At 39.4% G+C, this 24972-nt stretch overlaps 1 protein-coding gene across 1 annotated transcript in view; it reads left to right on the plus strand.

Annotated features, from left to right (window-relative positions):
* Positions 1-2943: 2943 nt before the first annotated feature.
* The window catches only part of sdk2a (sidekick cell adhesion molecule 2a), a 124689-nt gene continuing 102660 nt past the window's right edge, over positions 2944-24972 (plus strand). Inside the window, exon 1 of the mRNA XM_056752717.1 lies at positions 2944-3060. Within this exon, the coding sequence (XP_056608695.1) occupies positions 2979-3060 (82 nt within the window). The 5' untranslated portion in view covers positions 2944-2978. The remainder of the gene's footprint in view (positions 3061-24972) is intronic.

Genomic DNA, 24972 nt, shown 5'->3' on the forward strand with positions numbered 1-24972 from the left:
ACTGCTACTGCAACCATCAACAGTACCATCATCATCTTGACTATCACTATCGTCACCGTTATCTTAACCGCCATTCTAACCATCATCAACAGTACCATCGTCATTATTACCAAGCATCACCATCATCCACAATCCATTGGATCATTAACACTTTTTTTATCAACTCTGATGTCACTACCGTCATAACCATAACACAGTGATCAGTACCATCATATCCACTATCACGGTCAACATCACCACTGCTACTGCAACCATCAACAGTACCATCATCATCTTTACTATCACTATCATCACCTTCATCTTTACCGCCATTCTAACCATCATCAACAGTACCATCGTCATTATTACCAAGCATCACCATCATCCACAATCCATTGGATCATTAACACTTTTTTATCAACTCTTATGTCACTACCGTCATAACCATAACACAGTGATCAGTACCATCATATCCACTATCACTGTCATCATCACCACCGCTACTGCAACCATCAACAGTACCATCATCATCTTGACTATCACTATCATCACCGTCATCTTTACCGCCATTCTAACCATCATCAACAGTACCATCGTCATTATTACCAAGCATCACCATCATCCACAATCCATTGGATCATTAACACTTTTTTATCAACTCTGATGTCACTACCGTCATAACCATAACACAGTGATCAGTACCATCATATCCACTATCACGGTCAACATCACCACTGCTACTGCAACCATCAACAGTACCATCATCATCTTGACTATCACTATCGTCACCGTTATCTTAACCGCCATTCTAACCATCATCAACAGTACCATCGTCATTATTACCAAGCATCACCATCATCCACAATCCATTGGATCATTAACACTTTTTTATCAACTCTGATGTCACTACCGTCATAACCATAACACAGTGATCAGTACCATCATATCCACTATCACGGTCAACATCACCACTGCTACTGCAACCATCAACAGTACCATCATCATCTTTACTATCACTATCGTCACCGTTATCTTAACCGCCATTCTAACCATCATCAACAGTACCATCGTCATTATTACCAAGCATCACCATCATCCACAATCCATTGGATCATTAACACTTTTTTATCAACTCTGATGTCACTACCGTCATAACCATAACACAGTGATCAGTACCATCATATCCACTATCACGGTCAACATCACCACTGCTACTGCAACCATCAACAGTACCATCATCATCTTTACTATCACTATCATCACCTTCATCTTTACCGCCATTCTAACCATCATCAACAGTACCATCGTCATTATTACCAAGCATCACCATCATCCACAATCCATTGGATCATTAACACTTTTTTATCAACTCTGATGTCACTACCGTCATAACCATAACACAGTGATCAGAACCATCATATCCACTATCACTGTCATCATCACCACTGCTACTGCAACCATCAACAGTACCATCATCATCTTTATCATTTTACTATCATCACCGTCATCTTTACCGCCATTCTTACCATCATTAATAGTAATACCACACATTACCATAACCACTACTATCATTACCACAACAGTCATCATCCTCGCCATTACTACGATCAATCTTTTGAACAATCGTATCATTTTTTATCACCACTATAATCCCAGTTACTTTTTCATCAGCATTATCATCACCGCCAACATCAGTGCTTCACCAGTTTTCACCATCATTATCGTAATATCACGGTATCTTTATCACCATCACTGCTGTCATCATACTGGCAATAGTACTACGTGATGCATACAGGATTAAATCGATTATGGGTAACATCAGCCAGCGTGCTTATATTTAGAATGAGAGTTATGATTTTTAGCTCCTTCTCATTTCTTAGTGTGGGAATGCTGTTTCTGGATGTAACTTGATACGTTGTGCAGTATGTGAGTCATAGCATGCTCTGGTAACGAGTGCGGTAGTCTGTGGATCTGTTCGGAATTTAAAACCAGATTTGTGTCCTCAGGATCAAAGCTTACACTGAGTTTGCGGTCTGTGTGTGTGTGTGAGAGAGAGCTAATAATAATGTTTCCTTAGGAGCTTATTGTGTTCTCTTGTCAAACAGAGAACTTAAATGTGTACTTATAATACCGGCTCCCAGGAAATTGTGAAGTGCTTATGAAAACAGCCCCCTACTGATTAATAAAATGTTTGGAGATAAACAAAGTTTGTTGCTTGTTTGAGTCGTAAACGTTTGATTTTCCCCCAAAACGCGGCCTGCTGCAATTTGAGCAATTTCCAAACTTTGGAGATGCTGGGTGATTAATAGGTAGAAGCGTCTCATCGTCATTTAAATGAGATGCACCTCTTGTTATCACCGCAGGGTGGCGACATCCAGCAAACGAAGAGTTCAGTTTCGGTCCTGAGTTTTCAGGCGCTCATACATTGTTGCTCGCAGCACTGAAAGGACAAGGACGCTGCATTTGGGGGGATACACAGAACGTACCAGACGGAATATTTCCTCTTTACTACTTTAAACATCACTTTTCTCCCGCAGTGGATTTACAGAGTCGCTTTCAGGGCACGGCGGCACCGCAGCGCATCTTCAGGAGATGCCTCATGACGCGCGGAGATGCAGGGGAATCTATTCATTCAGGCGCTTTCAACGCCAGTGACTGAATTCATCCGAGTTTGAAAAAGGATTTTAAGATTAAAACCTGTTTATTCAGTTTTGCTTAAAGCCTTACTTTGGGTGCCAGCCACAAAACTGTTACAAATTCAACAAAAAAAGATTTGAAATATTTGTCTTTTGAAACGTGCACAGTTTTTAAAGTTTGACACAGCAGCGTGTATAGCAATACATCGTTTTTCTTAGCGATCGGACTGTTTTATAGACTCCTCCTCAGTAAACGCTGGGTTCAGACGCACCGGAGCGGCGCGCTCAGTGTCTCGCATCGCTCTTCGGCGCAACATGTATCCGGCTCGGCGCGCTGCGGGTTCAGAGACGCGTCGGAGCGTCATGTCTAGGCGTGCGGTAACGCTGAAGTGGAGTGCCGGTTGGATTTTGATGTTCGCTGTCTTCACAAATACTTGCGCGCAAGGTAAGACTCCTGGATCTTATAGTGACCCCATAGAGAGTCGATGCTGTCAGGACAGTGATGTGTGCGCTTCATGGATAAAACCTTTTGCAAATAGGAATTCTGGGAAATTCTCAGCACAATAGAACAATCCAATATGATTCATTTACTAAAATTGCATTTTTCCAAGTCGTACTACTTACGAAGAATGATTTCATTGTTACAAACTCCTGCGACATCATTACAGGTACAGGTATTATTAGTCGCATTCCACCTGAAATGAAGCTTTTCTTTTTGACATTGAAGTTTGGATATGAACAGAGAGAGAGTGCGATGCATATGACAACCTGACAGGTGTGGTTGAAGTAATACCCCAGGGGTCTCCGTTTGTGGTCAGCATGCCCCTTCACTTGTATATGGATACCAAGGGATGGATAGATCACAAGCAGACAGCATTAATACTGAACAATGTGCACTTTGGTTACTACACCACACCTACGCAATGAGCAAAGTTTGGAGGTGAGAGAGAGGTTGAAGTGAGAGCGCTCTAACCTGTGATCAAATCGTATAAAGACCTTAATGGCAAAATGAAATAATGGCTTTGAGCGTTTTTAAGCTATGCCTCGGCTGCTGTTGTATTCATGTGATCCAGACACTAAGTAATTCATGATCTCATTTTCTTTTGAATATTGGTTTTGTAACAAGTTGGTGTGAGGACATGTGACATAAAAGTATAAAATTGCTAAATAATGTCGGATTTGAAATGACAGATTACTGCAAAATTCTCTTAATGATAGCAATTAAGGATATTAAATGTCATAATAAAAACCAAGACTGATTCCTAATATATAAAAATTGGTCCGTGTAAAATGTAAAGAATTGTCATTGAAAGCCAATGTTGATCAAAAACGGTTTTGAATTAGTTGGTCTATGGCGGTTCTAGCTTTATTCAGAATAACATTTAAAGGACAGAGATTGTGAGTGTCTTGACAGTAAAATGGACTTGCGTTGCAAATTTCAACCGCACAGTTCAACTACATAAACCAACAACATAATTACATCCATCTCCCAGAATGTCCCACCATCTGTCTTTTGTTCAGCTCCTCCTGAGGGCATTTTACCTTTGACAAGGTGTTCTGCTCCGTCCACAGGGGTGCATTTCTCATCTATTAGCTCCTGTAAAAATGGTCCCGGCATCCTCAGGCAGATGGCTGATATACGGCCCAGCGATCCATTCTGTTTGACAGATCTTAAACTACCGGCACTGCTGATTCATTCACTGTGAAGAGGCTCGGATAGGCTGAGGTGCATCTGATAATTGTGATGCCCTGAGCATGGCTGTGTTTAAAACAGCATAATCCTCGAGTATGTCAGCCTTTGAACAGACCGCATTGAGATGTATCTTATCTGAGAAGTATTCAACCGTCCCCTATTATGCACGGCACAGTGTCGCTGACACTTATAGTATGATTCCATGAAGTCTATACTCCACACTAGGGCGCTCCAAACGAGGTCTATGGAGTGTTTATGCAGAACGGCTCAGGGATACTTTGTTTTTCTCGTATTGATCCGACTCTTGTTTTCATCCTTAAGTGTACTTTCAATGCCCTTGGATAGCTTTAAGGGAGCTTAGTTGGGACTGAAAGGAAACCCGGCACTTTGGTCAATGCGTAGAATAAGCTTTCTGAACCTTTTTCACCTCAAGACTTTTCTCTGGTGATCAATTGCTTGGCTCCGCTTGAGATGGCCAGACTTTGTAGTCCATAACGGCCAAATGGGTACCTGTCACGGAGGGTGGCGTGAAGAAGATGCAGGAGCCCAACGCTTTCCTTCACGGAAGGTGGCATTAACCACAGACGAGGAGCGGCGAACCTCTGAAGCCCGACGTTCCCCTGCGGGGTTGCTGTATTTGTTCTGGAGCTGACTACTAATGAGTGCCGCGCGGGGTGCGGCGGAACGCGTTCACCCGTCCTCGCGGAGCGTTACATAAATTAGGGGAGCGCAGAAGCCGAAGGGGTCTCTGGGGACGGAGAGGTGTCATGTGCTTGTTTTTCTGTCCAAAGTCAGAATACGCTTCTCGCGCTGTGTTTAATAGCGAGCCGGAGTCTAATTCCCCTGGGATACCTGATAGAGTCGGCGCAAGAGATGGCGCCAACAGTGTGACACTTATTTTATGCTGAGATGTTGAGACAGCTCATTGAAAATCAAAGGCCCTTAGCACACACACACAGAGTAACACCAGACACATGGGCAGAGCATACGATAAATGTTTCTCGAAATCTCGTCGGATCTTGATATGCTCGAGGGATCAGTAAAATGTGTGTGAATGAGGACATTTGTTTCTGTGGATTTTCAGACTAATCCTGATTGTTATATTGACATATTGCCGGCTGCGGACTTAAACAATGTCTTAGTGTCTGCATCACTCGACAGCTGTCAGCCATCTTCACATCGTCTGATTATTTTTATAATCCTCCATGCTTTGAGAAGTGATTTATGTCGGAGGCCTCATTTTTATGTGATTAAAACCGCCTGCTCTCTTGTGTAAATGGAATACCAGAGGAAATGTTATTGCTCAGATGTTGCTCTGTCATGCTGTAGCTCAGGAGATTTCATTTTAGTATCAACTTAGTCTCAGATGTCTTTCCTAAAATTGAGAAAACAAATAAGACGATGGTAAAACACATTGAGAATAGAAGGGCGATTCCAGCGTTATGGATGTGACGTTTTCAGTCATAACTGGAAATTTTCAGAGAATGTTTGTATCACCAATATATTGAATGATTAGTTTATATTTTACAAAACCCCTTATGATTCCAGACATTGGAAAAATATACACATGTTTTCTATTTTAAAAGAGGGGAAAATTGAAGCGTTATGAAAGCGACCGAAAAGGATGCACATTTTGGAGAGACGACATATTTTCTAGGACTTCTGTGAAATAAAATGTACAAACCAGAAGCAACAATACCCAACAAATGGAGAAGGGATGGCTTTTTATAGACCACCAAATATTTACTATATTTTCATGTGCTCATTTATGTGGAATTTTTAACATTATTTTACCTGATTATGGAAAAAAATATTTTAAAGAGTACCTAACATGAGATCATGAATGTGACATTTCATGCAGTGTGTAATGTTGCCGTGTTTGATAGTAAGCAGTCTGCCAAGTTTTAAATCCGAAGGTGAATGAATAACAAAGTTATTGGCTTGGAAAAAAAAATTGTCGACTCTGAATCATGCAAACGAGTCGTCCCTACTCCGATTGCCAACCGGCGCAGATTTACTTCACGACATATATTCCCCGCCTACGTTTTACTTGGACTGCCCGCGAAAACATCACTCTATCTCCCCCAAACACTATAGCTTGTGAGCCTCATTCACGGTAGACCAATCACAGCAGACTAGACTAGAGGAAAGGAGGGGATTAGACGGATGAATCGCAGACAAATCATTTGAGAGTCAGTCAAGTAGTAATGTAAGAATAACTGCCTATTATAACAAAATAATATTGTTTTTACACCTTCTATGTACATACACTTGTTGATGGACACTCCATAAACCAAAGTAGGACCTTAAAAATCCCTAGTTATGTACTCTTTAACAACACAAAAATGCTTTAACCACTTTGACTTCGCATAGGTACTTAAACCAGCAAATATTGACATCTGTGAACTATCAATATGGTGAAAACTTGACATTTGCATGGAATTGCCAGAGGTGTGCAATGAATGCGCAGTAGCTTGTAGAGGAAAAAATAATCGGGATTTGACTAAATATTTGAGTTCATATTGAGATCTTCAATAAAATGGACATTTGATTGCAGAATTTGCCAATCTTGAGATTCTTGAGATAGCTGATAAATAGATATTGAGATCTTTTCTGAAACTCTCATGGAGACGTGATGAGTGTTTTTCTCAAGAGAAATATCTGAGATGCAGGAGACTTGGGGGACAGGGTTCATTTGCTCTCCATTTAATCTCAATGACGTCTAGGGATTTTTCTTTCTTATGGGATAATACTTGAAGACACAGAAACAAGAAATTATGACATCAAGTATTTATGCACAAATGTACAGACATGCAAACAAACAGATTCTGTACTTTTTGCCTTGCGAGTTGTAGAAAATCAAAGGCCCCGTTTCAGTTTAGATAGGGATGTTCCCCCTCCTTTCGAGACACCAATAAAAGCTTGTTCCCATATGAACACATGGGATTCCAGTTTTCTTTTTTGATGTCCCAGATGGGCCATAATGAGCATGGAAGACCGCAACTCTCTAGATGCCCTGCCATAATTATGCGCCCGAGCGCCAGTTACAGCATATTTATCTCTATGCTGTGTGTCATTTCTTTAATTAAACGTCTTCGAGGCAAGGTCTCGGTATGGGAACAGATGTCTGGTGAATTTTTGACAAAATGCTTGCCTTTTCTACGCTCACCAGCAAGACGGCCCGGTTCAGAGCCCCCGGTGATAGGGAGTGACAGCCCACTTCCTGTTTTCCCATGCCGACGTCTGCGATGTACACCTTGCTTGCCGCAGTCCTCTGATGTTTATTCATACAGCCGGTATCAGGAATGCATAAATTGCATGAAAATGAGGCAGCACCTCTGAGGGACTTTGCTTTTTTTTAAATATTAATGGACGTCAACCTTTGCTTCTTATTTGAGCAGCGGTTTACATTAATCTGCCTTGAGGTGAAATATGTTTGTAGCCGAATATTAGAGAACCTGTGGACGGACTGCCTGCGAGTCTGTATCTCGCTTCAGGAGGCTTTTAAACGGACTCGTTCATGCGGCAAAACTGTTTGGATTGTGCAGAATGGAAATATAATCAGATAAGTTTAGACTTGAGGGCCTCTGCTCTGTAATTGCAGCGAGCCTGAGGGTGTACCACTGTCTGTGTTTGCGGTGGAGGTAAAGAGAGTTAGATCTAACATTGCATCCGTGCAATACTGTCTTTCAATGCAGTCCCTGGGGATATCACATTGTTTGCTATCTGTTGTCTGTGTGTGAGCAAAGAAACACGTTTCATTATTTTACCACCTAATATCGTCCTTTCATAATACGGTGCAGGAACAACATTGTTATCAGACTTGGTTTGATTCCGTCTTAAAGGGATAGTTCACCCACAAATGAGTCTGTCATAATTTACTCTTGGTAGTATGAATTTCTTTCTTATGCAGAACACAAAAGAAGATCTTTTGAGGAAGGTTGGTAACCGAAACATCAGCGGTATCCATTTACCTGCATTTGTTTTATGTCCGTTCAAAAGAAGTGAATTGTTCAAGTTCAAAGTTTATTTGTCACATATAAATCCATACATAGTACGAGATGCAGTGAAATGCTTTTTCAACTGTCCGAATAGAGTAGAAAGGAGATAGGAAAGGAAGGAAGGTTAAACTATATAAAAATATAAATAGTGTAGTGGAGTGGGGAAGTGTCCATGTCTATCAGTTGATGCAGAACTGAAGGATTCAGGAATTGGTTGCCAATTTTTTTGGGTTCGGCTAAAGTAAGTATACAGGTTTGAAATGACTTGAGGAATGGCGTATGAGTAAATGATGATGAATTTTCATTTTTGGGTGAACTATCCCTCTATTCCTGACATGACATGAGGTTAACTAAATGATGACAAAACCTTCATTTTTCACTGAACTCTTCCTTTCAAACACAGCTCTGAAGATTCAATCACAAAGCTTTTTTAATAAATCCTTCCCTTCGAGCACCAAACCAAATCCTACGAATCTCTGGCACATTTTGCCTCCAGATTTCAGCCTGGCTCCCATCAGAAAGGAAGTATTTTCCCTCAACAACCAGCTGCTCAGTCGCTCACTTGATGACGATAATGAGAATCCTTCAAATCTGTAATCCGCTGCTCTCTTAATATTGTTACAATGCTCAGTTTTGCATCAACTGATAGACGCTAGAGAACAACACATCATCGTGCCAGCAGCCATCTCATTCGTTTCTATTCATTATTAATGCAGGAAACAAATGTTGATTCACAATCACTTCAACAGATTCCTTTCACTCGCAGCTTCAGCCTGTATTACATATCATTCAAGTTATTAGTCCAATGGCACTTGAAGGTTGATGCTACTGTACGTCTTTTCGTTATCATTTGTGAAGCCATCATCAAATAGTCATTTTATTTGCACTAAATGAAGATTGATCATTTTAGTTTGACAGCTCTGAGATAGTACCATTTATTGTTTCTCTCTTTTTCGTTGCAAGGCTATAATTGAATGTCTTGTGAATTCACCGATTTAATGTGTTAATAGATTAGGGACATTTAATGTGGACCGTTGTTATTCCAGTGAGATACGAGACTCATAAAAAGTCGATTCCACCCGAGCAGGAGCTTAAAATTGCTAAAACGAATCATTCCGACTGTAAATTCACTATGGATGAGTTTGAAGTCGACAAAATGAACACATGTGACCTCACAATTAATGTGCATTGCAACTCTAAACATCCTACAGTTAGTTGAATAACTAATAGATTATTATGTGTTAAATTTAGTGGTGGGCCGTTAACGGCGTTAGACTCTTTTCGCGCGATAAAAAAAATGTCGCCGTTAATCTATTCTCAAAGTTGGGTTGGGAGCTGGGTCTATACTACGCAAGCTATGATGACTTTCACCTTGATATTTTAGCGCGGATGTATACCAGCTTAATTGCACTGTACGGGACGAGAACGAGATTTTTCAACTCGCGTGATTCGCGTCATTCGCGGAAGCAGATGCCGCCTCATCATCTCATAACCAGGGCTTCATTCGCGCCTCATCATCTCATAACCAGGGCTTCATTCGCGCGATTCGCGCAGCAAGTAGGTCTATTGGCTCTTTGCATTAACATATAAATCACTCGCGCTTGACACGCCATTCGCGTTTGGTCTGAACACAACATAACGTTACTGTGAAATTACCGCATCAAACGTGACGTGCTAACATGGATGCAGCTATGAAGCTGCCGGGTTTGCTTCAGGGAAAATTTATTTTTAAGAAGCTTCACAATAGAAACATCGACAAGACTAAGGTTGTTTGCACCATGTGCAATGTGGAATTGGTTTAAAAAAAACACTTTCTCTCAACAGGTAGTGGTCTAGCTTTAGTTGAAACCAGTAACTTTGTATTGAGATCTAATGTATTATGGCTCCTGTATGACATATCGCTTGTTGCTCCCTAACTCTTTGTAAGTCGCTTTGGATAAAAGCGTCTGCTAAATGACTAAATGTAAATGTACTGTAGGAGCTCTTCCAGTCTCAAGTACCACCTAAACGCAAATCATCCCTTAGCTAATGCGGAAGTAAACACAAGTTCATCTTATTGAACATAATTTAATTTTCATCACCAATTATCATAGTAGAACAGCTTTCTCAAGCAGTTTGTGATGCATTTTGGAAACAGGAGATGAGCCCCTGGTCTAATGCGCCACCTGGCTTGAGAAACCCGTTCTCAAAGACTTACTTTTAGTCATTATTTGGGTAGCACACATATTCTGAATGCCTTCGGCAGAATTCAAATGAGCCATTTTAATCTAGATTAATCTAGATTAATCTTGCAATTAATCTAGATTAATCTAGATTAAAAAAATTTATCTATGCCCACCACTAGTTAAATTATACGTTGTATGTTCAACATTGTTCGTGCATTTTATAAAAAAAGTAGTAAGTCAGAAGAAGAAATGATTCACAATCTACGATCGATGCGTAAGCAGTGTTTAACCATGCTAAGTTGGTATACAATTACAACGGCTTCCTTTCATGTTCAACAATTGATAAAGATGTCTATGGTTTTGAATCCCAGGGAATGCCCATATTGACCCAGATAGTAAAGGTACGTTTGTAAGATGTCTGCTAAACATCTGCTGTGTAGAAAAATCTGATAAACATCTTAGAAAAAGCAGTTTTAACATCCATTCAAAATAATGAACTTCTCAAAGACATCTTCTACTGTAGATGTCTATATGACATGTCTATATGACATCTAACAGGAAACGTTTCAGAGACGTATTGAAGATGAGCAAACAATCTAAACATATATATCTTGTAGATGTAAATGCAAAGATCAAATAGACGTTTCCTAGATCTACGTGTGCTATCAGGGGATACATTGTGGACCTCGAATGTACTGTAAATTGGTTTGGATGAAGCCAAATGCGTGAATACATGCCACCAAGAAATCTAGTCAGTTGTTGTTTAAAGACAAACCGTTACACCTCTAATATAATCATTTGATCTCCTCTGAAATAACCTACTGGTGACGTAACCAATAATATCATATGCTGATATGCCAATCTAATCCAAAGGAAAAAGGTTTTAGAAGAAACACAGAGCTCAAATTACGACCAACGAAATGTCGTAATAAAATCTTTACAACTGGATTTTGCGGGTACGCAGCGGATCATTTGATATGTTAGGTGGCTGGAAAGACAAAAGCTGTATAGACATATTTTGTTGCAAGATTAAAGATAGTCACCGAGATAGTCGACGAGAGGGACGTCAATAATGAAATTCCTGCCTTGGGAGGAAACTCATTATTTCTGGTCTAATTTAAATAAAAGAGCATCAGCTTGAGTGAATTTGCTTTTCATTTTCTGTTTGTTTACTGCAACAAGAGGGGAAAACGCCTGTGGTATTATAGGCTTAATAAACGTTCGACGTGTGCGCTTGCTGGAGGGAAATTTACTAAAAAACTCAAGGCGAGTTTTTAACTTTCAAGTCAAAATGAAAATGCTGGTGTGTACGTGTGTCCTTATGAGGTCTTTATGCAGCGAAGGTTCTTTCAGTCGAATAACTTAAACTCACAGCGCATGTCTTTTGAAGAGACCTTGGCCACTGACTCGCTTCTCGACGAAACGAAATTAGCAAATCTTTCAAAGTAATCTGGCCGTGGCAGAATCGTTGTGGAAAGGGGGAATGCGATAGACTCTTGACAGAGTGTCATTTTACAACTGCATTCAAGCTTGTTTCAAGCCCCTGGGCTGTTCAGTGTAAACATTTAAACAACAGAAGCCTGACTGAAGGGAAACAGCAGCCAGAAACAAAGCCCTCTACATCTCTTCCCTTATTCAACGTCATCCTCCTGGGAAAGTGAGAGTGCATTCTTGTGTTGTGAATAAAATAGCAAAGTGGCAACACGACCGAATGATAGAGACATTGATGGAAAGATTGAAAAAGGGAGAGGGAGGGAATGGAGGGGGAAGAAAAGAGCGAACGAGATGCAAGCCTCTGTTTTTTTTCTGTGAACAGCTTCAGCGCTCTGAATCCATTTATGTGCACAAAAGCCCGAGTTCTGTTGTTCTGGCTGTACGTGCTCAAAAAAGGTGCTCAATCCGAGCCCGGCCAATCAGAAGACGGATAATTTTACCCATAAAACAATCTTCTCCCCTCCGTTCATCTCTCGGTAACAAAAAAGGCTTCTCGACATCACACGCCAGAGCCATAAACCACTTTAGGAAGGCATACACAGTTTCAGATATTACAAAAATATTGCCATCATTTATTCAACCTCATGACTTTCCAGACCTGTTCGCTGTTATTGTTACTTTGGAGCACAAGAGGAGAATATGAAAAATGTCATGACAGGCGAAAAAAAACATCCTTACATCTGAGTGGTCTATACAACAGTGTCTTGCAAACATTGCTAAGTCTTCTACACAATTTCTTAATGTGATGATGGACATGGAGATTACGGTCAAACAACATGTTATTCAAAGCTTTACACACAATACCGTTATTAACTATTTACATTTTGAGGCAAGAGCTGCAATATCTGTAAAATCCCAAGTTACAAGAGACAGAAAAGTAAAAAGGTTTGAAAGAATGCTTAGAGAAGATAAAATATTTTTTTTAATGAATGAATATCTTGGTGCCAAAATATCCTAGGATTAGCTCCTCCCTTGAGACCGTACGTGGTATAGAAAATTGATGGATGAAAATAATTAGGAACTTTTATGTGGTTTTGTTCACCTTTTCTGTTTCACAGACAAAATAAAATCAACGACAACTTGAATCTGAACCAACTTGAGGAATCCAACTAGAGAATTTAGATTTAAGGCCGATCTGAAAAATCATCGCTGTGAAAAATCCCATTTCTCCCCCTAAAGGGCGTCCGCATTGTGAACAGGCCCAATCCTCTCATTTCCTCCCTTGACCTTCCACAGAGAGTAAATCTATCCATTCGAATCTATAAGGGACAGGAAGGCATTTCGGAAACCGTGGCACGCCCTTAGTGGCGTTGGATAGAAATGTCTCCGATTGTGAAGTCGTCTCCTGTCTCTTCACCCCTCCCCTCCATCCATTGGCAGTCAGCCTGGACGTTTGCCTGGTTGGGAGCTTCTGGCTGCATGTCAATGCCTTGTGCAGGGTATTGATTAGGACAAACCCTGAGTTTTTCCCATCAGCCTCGGCTCAGCGCGGGAACACACGGTCGTTTGATGTTGCTTTCTTTCCCTCTTATTGTGTGTCTTCTTCAAATGCTAGCGATGTAGCGAACGCCCCCTGCAAGTGCATCGCGCTCCCTGATGTTCCGTTACATCGCACCTTCCTTACAAAACAAATTGACTGCTGCTTTGAGGTGGAAACTAGTGGGGCGCTGGTGTGTTTTTTCAAACTGGTATTTGTGTGTTTACACATGTGTGTTTGTGTATGCTTGTACCAGGAACACAGTGAATATGTAAACATTGATGTACAGCCACTACAACACTGTTACCCAGATTTCTGGGATATTCATGTTGGGATGTGCATGTGCTGTTATATAAATATATGAAAAAGGGTCCCCTTACGTGGAATTCACCATGTTGCTTTTACAGTACAAAGAAGTAAAAACATTCTGGGTCAGCCACCATCGAAAGGGAGGAGTAAGCAGTGGAGTGAGCCGTTGGTTGCAATTTGCATCCTCTCCACTAGATGCCACTAAATGTCATACACAGGATGTTTAAGGGTAATGCTTCTTAAAGGAATTCTTTACCCACAAATAAAACAATTCACTCATAATTTCCCCCTCAGATACATTGTTTGTTCTTTATTTAAAAACAAACAAATACATTTATATTAAAATATTAATGTGTCTACAAAAAGGAGATTCATTGTTATATTTATCTAAATGGTTTTAGTGTGTTGATAAATGTCTTCTCAAGTGAAGCAGCATGTTTGTAAGAGAAAAAAATATATATTTTGAGTTATGTGAGATTAATATATAAAACAGAAGTGAAATTCAAATCTCATTAGTTCTTGCGGTTCCAATCAGAACCGATGAGATATGTTGTTATTGACGTCATATTTGGGTTCAGTGCTCAGATCTGCCAGTTTACATTTCAGATTCACTAAATAACCGTAAAATATGAAATATGTTTCTCTTTTAAAGACATTTTTAAGCCCACTATAGTCATTTGGATTAATTTTTAATGGATGCATGCGTTTTTGGAGCTTCGCCTTTTGAGAATTACATGACAGCATTTTAATATAAAACCATTCATTTCGGTTCAACTGTAGAAAGGAAGTCATATACAGTACATTTGGGATGACATAAGGCTAAATTATGAAAGAATTGAGGTTAAGAGGGTAAATTATGTGATAATTCATTTTGGGGCAGCTCTTCCTTTAAAGTTTTGCTCTTATCTTGGGGCCGATGTGATGAAAGAGTCAATTTAATTGCTATATTCAACAATATTGACCAGTTGATCTTCTCAATCTAACAGCGGGTCGCTCTAGGAAATGACATTTTATATTGCTCTGCTTGGTTCGGCTTAGCTATAATTGCGAGTGTCTTGCAAACTAACCAATTTAATGTGTTAATAGATTAGCTGCATTTAATTTGGACTGTTGTTATTACAATGAGGTACAAGACCCAAGAAAAGTCAATTCCATCACGGCCTGTGCCCTGAATGATTTAGCGAGCGTTAGAGAAGCTAGTGAGGTTAAATGGAAAACTGTGGTGCATTGCTATTTGCTCCTCACCGAGTAATGAATACTGACAGAAATAAAAGGGATCCAGTGTGGACATTTCTTTTAAATTCAAATGGGGCATAAAAGCAGACTCCAATAAAACTCTTTATTGCCATGATACGCGCAAACCGTTGCGAAAACACGATTCCAAGCATTCGCGTGCCGCCTCACACTGACGCCAAATTGCCCCTCACATTTCAGAATAAAAGCATTTTCGTTTGAGCTCAGACTTGAAACGCTTCCAGAAACGTCGGGGCTACCAGAATTGAGCAGGCCAAATTCACCAATTCTGGTCAACGCAGAAACAAGTTTGAAATAGTGAGATGCTCTTTGTAGAATAAATCCCTGTCATGTCTGGCCCTGTTTATTAGCGAGATCATACAAAGGAAAAGAAAAACACATTTGAGAGAGTGAGAGATGAAAAGAGAGAGAATGAGAATAAAGTGCATCGGAGGACATATATTGGTGCAGTGCTTCACATCCCATATTCTCTCTTCATTCCACACAGCTCGAAAAGCTAAGACGGTCGAGTGCGTGTCTTGCCCGTGTGTTTTCATCTTTAATTGTGTTTATGTGTGTATTTGTGGGTGTGATGCGAGAGAATTTCTTTTAAATGTTTGGCGTTTGAAGTTTGTGTTTCTGTATGTGAAAAACAGTTCTCTCTTCGACTTCGACAAATTTGTGAAGGACTGTAACTAACTCGTTTTATCAGATTATTAGTTGTAGATTAATTGCATGCTTTACATCTTTACTCCCGATCTGCTATGCAAAAAAGTATATGTTCTGTGTGATGAATGCAATGTATATTATATGCGAAAATGGTTACATAACAAAGAGCAGATAGTGAAAGGAAGAGATGGTTCAGTTTGATTGACACGCACTCACACTCTCCATGAAGTATTTAAAGTTTTTAATGATGACAGTGACATTTAATTGCTCAATTATTGTTAGGACAAACTGAAATGTTCATGATAAGAATATAACAGTAAAACGTAAGTTATGTCCTGTCAACCTCTCGGCTGCGTTGAGAAGAACTTGTTAATGTGCTAGACGCGGAAGTCCAACCCCATTAAAACTGTATGACCTGTGAGCACCTCTGAATGTCAATGAAGAAAGTTCTCTTTGTATAACTAAAAAACTGATTCATCATAATAATATTGTATAACGAGTATTCCGACATTTTGATATGTACATCTTAAATATTTTATCAAAAATTACACACTACATATAGTAATAAATAGTAATAAAGTAATACATTTGATTCACCCCCATGTCATTTTAAACCTGAAAATGACTCATTGTTTTGTTGAAAACAAAAGAAGATATTTTGAGAAATGTCTCAGTGGTTTTGTGTCCATTCAATGGAAGTCAATGGGGTCCGCAGTTGTTTGGTTACCAACATTCTTTGAAATACCTCCTATTGTGTTCTGCAAAAAAACCAAAAGACATGCAGGCTTGGAATAACATGAGAGTGATTTTTAGGTGTACCGTCACTTTAAACTCATATCTGTACCCATCTGGCTCACTTATGTTGCATTTACCGCACGGTTGGGTTCGCTCGGGTCTATTCTTTTTAGTTACAATGTTTTTATGTGAATGATCCAGTAGGAATATCCCTCCCGCTGATGCGCTTTGACAAACACAACAGGGCATGTGGAAGGTCACGGTGGTATACAGGCAGAAAGAAACAGAAGCATGTTCTCGAGACATAACAAAGCCTCTGTAGCTGAAGGGAGCGGCTGCTCACGTCACAAAGAATCAGTGCAGGCCAGATGATACAGCTAAAACTCTCTGACATCAGGTCACCGCGCTCGGCTGTGGGGGCTCGGGATGCTCGGGCACCAGGAGAAGATCGTGTCTGAGATTGTCCTCTGGTCTATGTGGTTGCTTAGGAAGTAGATAATTATGGAAACATTTGCTCATACCATTCAGTCTTAAAGACACTGGAACAGTTCTTATTTCTTGTGTTGATGTATTTACTATCAAAGCAGAAAACTGAGATTGGAAGGGGTTGATCCTTTTAATCCTTTGGTCAAATCTGTAAGTCATGAGAATGCTACTTGCCATTGGAGGCAGGTATTAAACAGTCATTTTAACGAAATGAAAATTTCATCATAAATTGCTCATACTCAAGTTGTTCCACAACCGTGAGACCTTCGGTCATCTTCAGAACCAAAATTAGGGGTTTTAATGAGATCCAATAGCTTTCTGACACCCCCATAGACAGCTAAGCAACGTACACTTAAAGTGCACAAAGTTATTAAAGACATAATTAAAATAGTCCATGTGACTACAGTGGTTCAACCTTCATTTTATGAAGCGACGGAAATTATTTTTGTTCGCAATAAAACACAACTTTATTTAACTTTATTCAACAACTTCTGCTTCCCACTCAATTGCACGTCCATGAAAGCATGCGACGCATGCGTGTGGTGCTGATGCAGGAGTTACGCTATGTCAGCGCTGTCAAAAGTCAGAAAGTTGGAAACCGAAGTCATAATTTTTGTTTAATTACGCACAAAAGTTCAACATTCTGTTTCTGGGTAGGTTAAGTCATATAAATGGCCTTATCAAACCAAACAGATATGGAATTAAAGGGATAGTTCACCCAAAAATGTACATTCTGTCATCATTTACTCACCCTCAGGTTGTTTCAAACCTGTATAAATGTCCTTGTTCTGCTAAACGAAAAGGAAGATATTTGGAAGAATGTCAGTAACCAAACAGATCTCTGATTTTACTGCCATAGTAGGGAAATTAAATAGGGAATGATGTCGGTTTGGTTACTGACATTCTTCCAAATATCTTCCTTTGTGTTCGACAGAACAAATAAATTTATACAGGCTTGGAACAAGCTGAGGGTAACCATTTTTGGGTATACTGTCCATTAAATCCCACAGTACGGCAGTCTTCAACATCGACTCTGTGAAATGTAAGGTCAAGTGTCTCATTTCAGCACCATTAACAGCGGCACCAGATGGAATTGTGAAAGTATATACTTGTTTCACAAATCTTATCAAACTTGCACTCTTTAAGTCTGCCTACAAATGGCTTACTTATAAAGGTTTCTAAAATAGTCCCAAATATTCGGGAAGGACGCTTGGTTCTTATATGTGACTGTAGTCATGCCATCAAAAACATTCTTGTAATGATGCAACCCAACAAACATGTTTGCATTGAGACCAAGAATGGGCATCATTAGACGCTCCCTAATGAAAAGTGTTTTCCATGTTAGCATTTCATTAGTAAAAGAGGAGCTATCAGCATACAGGCAGACAGGAAGGTGATCTGACAGCTCGCACTAACCTGTCTATTGATCCCACAGCCTCATTAAACCTCTTATCCAGTGGCTTTCACACACCAGTGTCTGTCATCGGTCTCCGAGCTGTCAGAGCTCACGTGTGCCGCCCGTCTCTGCAACAAACATGCCAGGCTGTTTCTTTAAAAGCTTTAATCTTGGCACAGCAGCGAGCAGAGCATGTCAGCGAGCCCCACCCACACAGAAAGTGTACTTTATTATAGGAGCCCTGAGCTGGCGGCCTGTGGAGAGAAGCATATGAAGACGGGGAAGGTCCGGAGAGTGCGTCGTAAAACACTTCGTTATCACCAGTCCCTGTTAATAGAGGAGATGGGAACTAGTTTAACTAACTGCTGGAGATTTTGGTTCCTGGCTTATGTACAAAGTGAAAATTACGTTTAGAAGGTGACCTGAGTGATTTGTTATAGCCATAATTGTTAATTCAAAGCAGGTGTTGTTGTAGGGTTTGTTTTTCTCAGGGAAATGGACTTGGAAATTGGCTGAATTTCATTCTGTTGACGAACAGTATGATGCAAAGGTCTCAGATCTTTTGACTGAAATTTTAATACAAACCATCTTCAAACCTAGGGCTGAATCCTGTCTGTGTATTATCCTCACCATGGAGCATACTAAATTAGTGCATCCCACATCTTGGTGTTGTAAATATTACGCACAAGATGGTTGAATTTTTGTTTGCTGGATTTGTCTTAATTCTGTCCCTCCAAGTCTTTCGAAGTACTGTATGCAAAATTGGGGTTAGCGGAGTCAATTTGTTATCACAATTTAAAAAATGTACTAGTCTTGATACGACAGCAGATATGAATGTGCTGATTGGCAAAATCCTTTAAACCGTAACAAGTAAACCGAAAAGGCTAACAAAGACTTGTGACCTTCATTTGTTTCTCAATAAGAAAAACTGGAATTCAAGACCAGTAAAGAGCAATAAAATACACAACAAATATCTGAATTGGAAAGAGAGCGGACAAAACACAAAGTGAACAATCCTCGAAGGTTTTCATGCATCTAAACAGGACCACTGAGTAAACACTAAAAATAGTTATCAAAATAAAACTTCAATTATTGATATTCTTCCTCGCTGCATAATTATTAGATACAATTCTTGAACACTAATGAAATGCTGTCGGAGGAAGTAAACCTGTCCTTACAATAGCTGGGTAGTATTCGTTTATCCCAATCATTATAGAGTGCTTAAAGGTATTAAAATGATTTTCTTCTCAATATTGTTGGTTAATTAATATTAATGACATAACAGACAGTGATGAGTCTAGAATGCAGAAAAGGAACAGTTCATCCAAAAATAAAAATTCTGACGTCATGTACGAGTTGTTCCGAATCTGTTCCGATGAACACAGAGAAAGATATTTGGAAGAATGCTCGTAACCAAACAGTTCTTGGCCACCATTGATAACCATAGTAGAAAAAAATGCGCATGTGCACTCAGGGTGTGTCCGAATCCACTTTTGCTAGAGGAAACGGTCTGCGCGTCCGGGCACATTGTCTAAACTGGTTGTCCCGATGCTCTTAATGAGTAATGGGTGGTTTTTTTGGGCGTAACGTGCAGTTAACCAATCAGAGTCTCATCTCTTATTCCCTTTAATATCCCCGGTTGCACTCGCCCCATGGCAGATTCGGTATTTACACAGCAGACTTTGCGAGAGCAAAGACCGGATGCTTTTCCAGATAGAAAAGGCATCTACAGGACAAGCAGGATTTTTATCTTTATGTCCACAATAATCGTCTTTTACATTGTACTCCATTTATTTTTATATTTGGCATGTTTGTGTGCTGCTGCGCTTCCTTCTGTGTACATCTCTTATTTAACACACGTGATTCAAATGATCAGCTCATTATCAATGTGGCTCTGTACAGAATACTTAATTAAATCCTTTACAGAAGACATGCAAACCATCCTGTGCCGTGTGTCCCCAGAGTTGAGAGCCACCGACTTCAGAAATAACGGACTGTGTTTACAGTAAAACTTTGCATAGCCGTGTGTCTGATCATTCACACATGCTCGCAAGCTCTCCTCACAGTGCAACACTGAGAGTTAGGAAGCTGCAGTCAGACAGCATTCAGATACTAAATTGTTTAGGAAGGAAAATACCATTTCTTTTCATTTTGGGATTGAATTTTACAACTAACAACACAAGACCTTTTTAGTGGTTGAAGGTTCGGTGCACAGGCTCATTACACACTAGAAAGTAGCCTTATGTAAATTTACCAGCACAATGTGTACTTCTCAAGTGTGCAACTTGGGATGCGGCCTGATTTCAAGTGGTTTCAGTTCGCCGTTGTTTTCTTCTGCCCATGTGGTACACCAGCACCATTTTCAGCCATTGTTTGCCTGAGGACTAATCCTGCTTTCTCAAAAGCTTCAATGCTTTAATTTCTCTCATTAACAGCCAGCACTCACACACCCTGCACCATTCACTGCTATTACAACGTTGCAGAAGAGATGTTATGAGGAAGAATAATATACTAGGTCAGAAAGATAAAGGGCCAGCTTATTCATTCTCACTTAAATGAACGATTTCGAAGATGTACATGTTGAGCCATAGTTTACACTTGGAGTGTTTTTTTGTCCCCATTTCGAGAAGTCCCAACATGTAACAGAACTGGAAATAAAAGGCTTTTTCGCGATTTGTGGGTTATTCAATTTGTGAGATCGGATGGTGGAGCTGCATTAAAGATTGGGAGTTATGAGATAACTAATGAATATGAAAACCGCTATAGAAATAGCCATGTTCCTTGGAGCAAGAGATTGGGTGACAGCCACGTTTTCTGAGCTTAAGCGACAAAAGCTTCATGGATCGCATTGAGGACACGTACACATGCTCGCATTAAGCACAATGCATGTTATCACAAAGGAAAGATTGAAGATAGCAAAAATTATGAAAGGTGGACTCGAGGGAACACACTGTGCGGTTCTCTTTTCTTTAACAAGTGAAGGACAGAGAGTCTTGAGCATCTTCAGGCACTCTTTTATTCTCAAAGTAATGTGGTGGGGTACACTGTAAAATTGTTTGCTGTAGTTATGCAGCTAGTTGCCAGTCTCCTAGTGTATATTTATATTTAGAAGATTTATGAACACTAAACATTAGCAAGTCTATATAAATGTAAATCTACAGTAAGTTACTGGCAAACTGCTGGCAGTAGTACTGTAAATTCTATAGACATTTTTTACAGTGTATATTTAGATTTTAATCATATATTAACCTTGTAATATAAAACCTTGTAATGATCATTCATCACCTCTCATCATTGCCTTGTGCAATATATTCTCTCTGTCCAGATAATACCTGCATTAAGTGTCCTGTTCTTTATGCTCCGTCATTTCATGTTCATAAAGTACTTGTGTTTAGTCATTTGTTATTTTTTATCTGTCTATTCTCTTCTATTATTTGTGTGTGGGTGAATCCAGAGATAATAAAATAATACACTGTGGTAAAATAAGAATCTTGAAATAGGCCATTTAACAATGAATGGGAGGAATCGAAATGCTCAATATGGCGGCTGTAGATAGACATTCTTTTTAAAGGGGTCATATGGCGCGAAAACTTGTTTTTCTGTGTCTTTGGTGTGTTATAAGTTGCCTATCTGTGTGTTAGACACTTAAAATTGTGAATATTGAAGTGTCCGAACAAAAGATGCAATCTATCTAAAAGCGAATGTTCACCCAGACCTGCCTGAAACGGCTCGTGTATCCACATCCCCACAAATCTACGTCAGTTTGTGGTATGATTTGACCGCCCAAATGTATATGCAAGTAAGATGGGTGTACCTGTCAGTACAATTGAAACCTGATGTTCCGAATATGGTAAGAGGCGTTACATTTCCATCACACGCTTGCAGTATTCGACAGATCACAACACACTGGTTAACTGGCCAATGATAGTACACCTCGCTTTTCAGAGCGATGAGAGGCGGGGCAAAGAGGAAATACGACATGCACGGTATCTGTAAAATACAGCGTTTTTGATGCGTCATCTCTGAGGCACTCAATACCTAAAATAGCAAACATTGCCATAACCAATGTTGAGTTTTGACCAATAGAGAGTGCTACTCGCTCAAACAGCCCGAAGTCACATTTTTATTCTATTTGATCGTTTACTCATAAAATTGAAACTGGACTTCGTTAAACCGCCCCGAGAGCAGTGTCGGCGTTGGAGAAATGTAATAATACATGTTAACAACCCCATCGGACTGGATTGAAAGACTTTGTTTCAAAATGCGATTTGGCTGCTTAGTTTTGTGAAAGTTTAGTGAAAGGCAGGGTTAATTAGTTTGGTCGCGTTTAACTGTCTTTCTAAATGAGTGAAGTATAATATGTTTTAAAATGTGCCTTGAGACTCTGAATTCTGTTTTTGTCTAATAAAAAACCTGCACGTGTGCTCTGGTGTTAAATAAGGTATTGAACATTAATTTAGTCCTGTTAAGTAAAGCCAAGTAGTGCAGTGATGAATAGTTCATTCATAAATAATACCCTACCTCATAATAGTTGGATTTCTTTATTCACCAGATGCTTATTAATGTGTTCCTTTCGGCCGTTGAGTTAGGCCTACTGTCCCAACATAATGGATATTCATGAGCAAAGACTTCACCTGAAGCGCGAATTATACATTACAGCATACAGACGGCGGTAATAATAAATTCGAGGTAGATTCTTTTTAAAGAAGTTTTACTTCATTAAAACTTTAATAATTCTACGTTTTACAATCAGATTCATATTTATTGCTACTGGTTTGCTGCATTTTCGAGTTCAAATTGAGCTCTTCAATAATACCTTTGAACCTCAGCTTGACTGTATTCTTTGCTTTGCCTACGAAGTGAAGGTTTTTGAAATGACTTCACACTTTTGTCAATGAGCAACGTTATGAAAGTTTCTTGAGAGTAATTATTAGAGTTAACCCCGTAACCATGTAGAAACGTCATAAACAATCAGTTCTTGTTCACTTGTTCTGCAATTTACTTTCTCACAACAGCTACCCGGACCTCAGGAGATGGTTTACCGCAGGTGAATCAGTCACTCTAATAATGTTTTGAGCGTCTTTAGCAGCTAAAGCCGAGCAATGCATCATCGGGTTTGTTTTCCTTGCTGTCTGACATTTATGCTCATAACCATTATCTCATATTGCTCTCTCTGCATGACAGTTTATTCATTCAAATGTTTATGAGATGACAGGGCATTCATTGATATTAGTTAGCGACGAGAGCGAGTGCCTGTAGCTGAGAGACAGAGGCCATGACATGATTCTAATGAATCGAATCCATTTTGATCCTTTTTTCTACACAATGTCCTCGCTTTTGATTTTACCTGGTAACCCGCGTCTCCTTTTGAACAGCATTTAAACAACAAACATGTGGGTCTTAAGTGTGACAGTTAGAATTAAATTAGTAAATAAAAAGATACAAAGGCAATGTAGAGATGCACAATCTTGTCGGCACGCTGATATTACCGGCAGATATTGACTTAAAAAGTGAATCTTGCCGTTGGCACGGTATGAAAAATGTTACCGATATGCCCTGAAAATATTAGGATGTGTGCAAAGGCTTCTGCTCGTATGTCGGTAAAGATGTTGAACAATTAATTGCACGTTTTCTTTTTAAATAACATATGTCTGTGCACTGTAAATATTTATTTGCATTCATAAACACATACATGTATATAATTATGAAATATTTAATTATATTTACAAGCAATTATAATATAATTTTAACATATATTCTTTTTATGTATGTTTATGAATATGCACAGTGCAAAGACATAAATTATTATTCCTAGTAAATAAGAGGGAAAAGTTATGTAGGCCTTTATCAGGTTATCGGCTAAAATGACTTGGAAAAAATCTGCATTTACCTGCAGCATATGTAATGCGAATGAGGTAGACATTTTAGAAACTGTTGCTTTAATCCATTGTCGTAATGTATTTTGTCAAGAACAAAAATTTAGACATATGCTTAAATCATGTAGCAAATGTAATAGCATTACCAGTCGCAGTTTGCGATGTTGTAACTACATTGCATGCGTCATTAGAAACCCTCAGCGTAATGCACAAAAGTGTGAGTCTGAATTTCTTGTAGACACATACATTTACACAGACACGCAGAGTTTCCTTTGGTCTGTAGCGATTTTACGGGCCCCCGGTGATCAGTGTTAAGATTGTTTTTGTTCTCTTTAAGAAAGATTAAGTTGGATTGCATGTTCTTGCTGGGACCGAAAAAAAGAAATCATGATGCATGCAAATGTATTCATCTGGTTCTCAGTAGGCAGCGCTTTTAACTGATTAACTGTAGATGTTTGTTTGATTGGCTGCAGTTTAGGAAACCATGATGTTATTTGTCAAGCTATTCCACATGGGAGCTTCTTTTTTATGTTTCCTTATCCAGTACTTTGTGTCTTTAAACAACTGGCCACAGGCTAGTTTTGCCGGTCTCCTAGTCAACAGACAATCCTGAACAAGACCAGCTTTCCAGATTGGAATTGAAAGAGAGATGTTATTCTGTTTAGAGATGAAAAACACACATAAGTGTGTAATGGTCTCCTTTAAAGTGCTAGTAAATTAGTATTCAAAACAGAACCATGATCATCGTTTATCTGCTTAACACTTCATTTATGTGTGGGATCACACTCCTCTGCAGGAGGAAGAGTTAGTAGCCGGAGAACTG

Source organism: Triplophysa dalaica, chromosome 7 (genome assembly GCF_015846415.1).
Source record: "Triplophysa dalaica isolate WHDGS20190420 chromosome 7, ASM1584641v1, whole genome shotgun sequence".
Taxonomy (NCBI): Eukaryota; Metazoa; Chordata; class Actinopteri; order Cypriniformes; family Nemacheilidae; genus Triplophysa; species Triplophysa dalaica.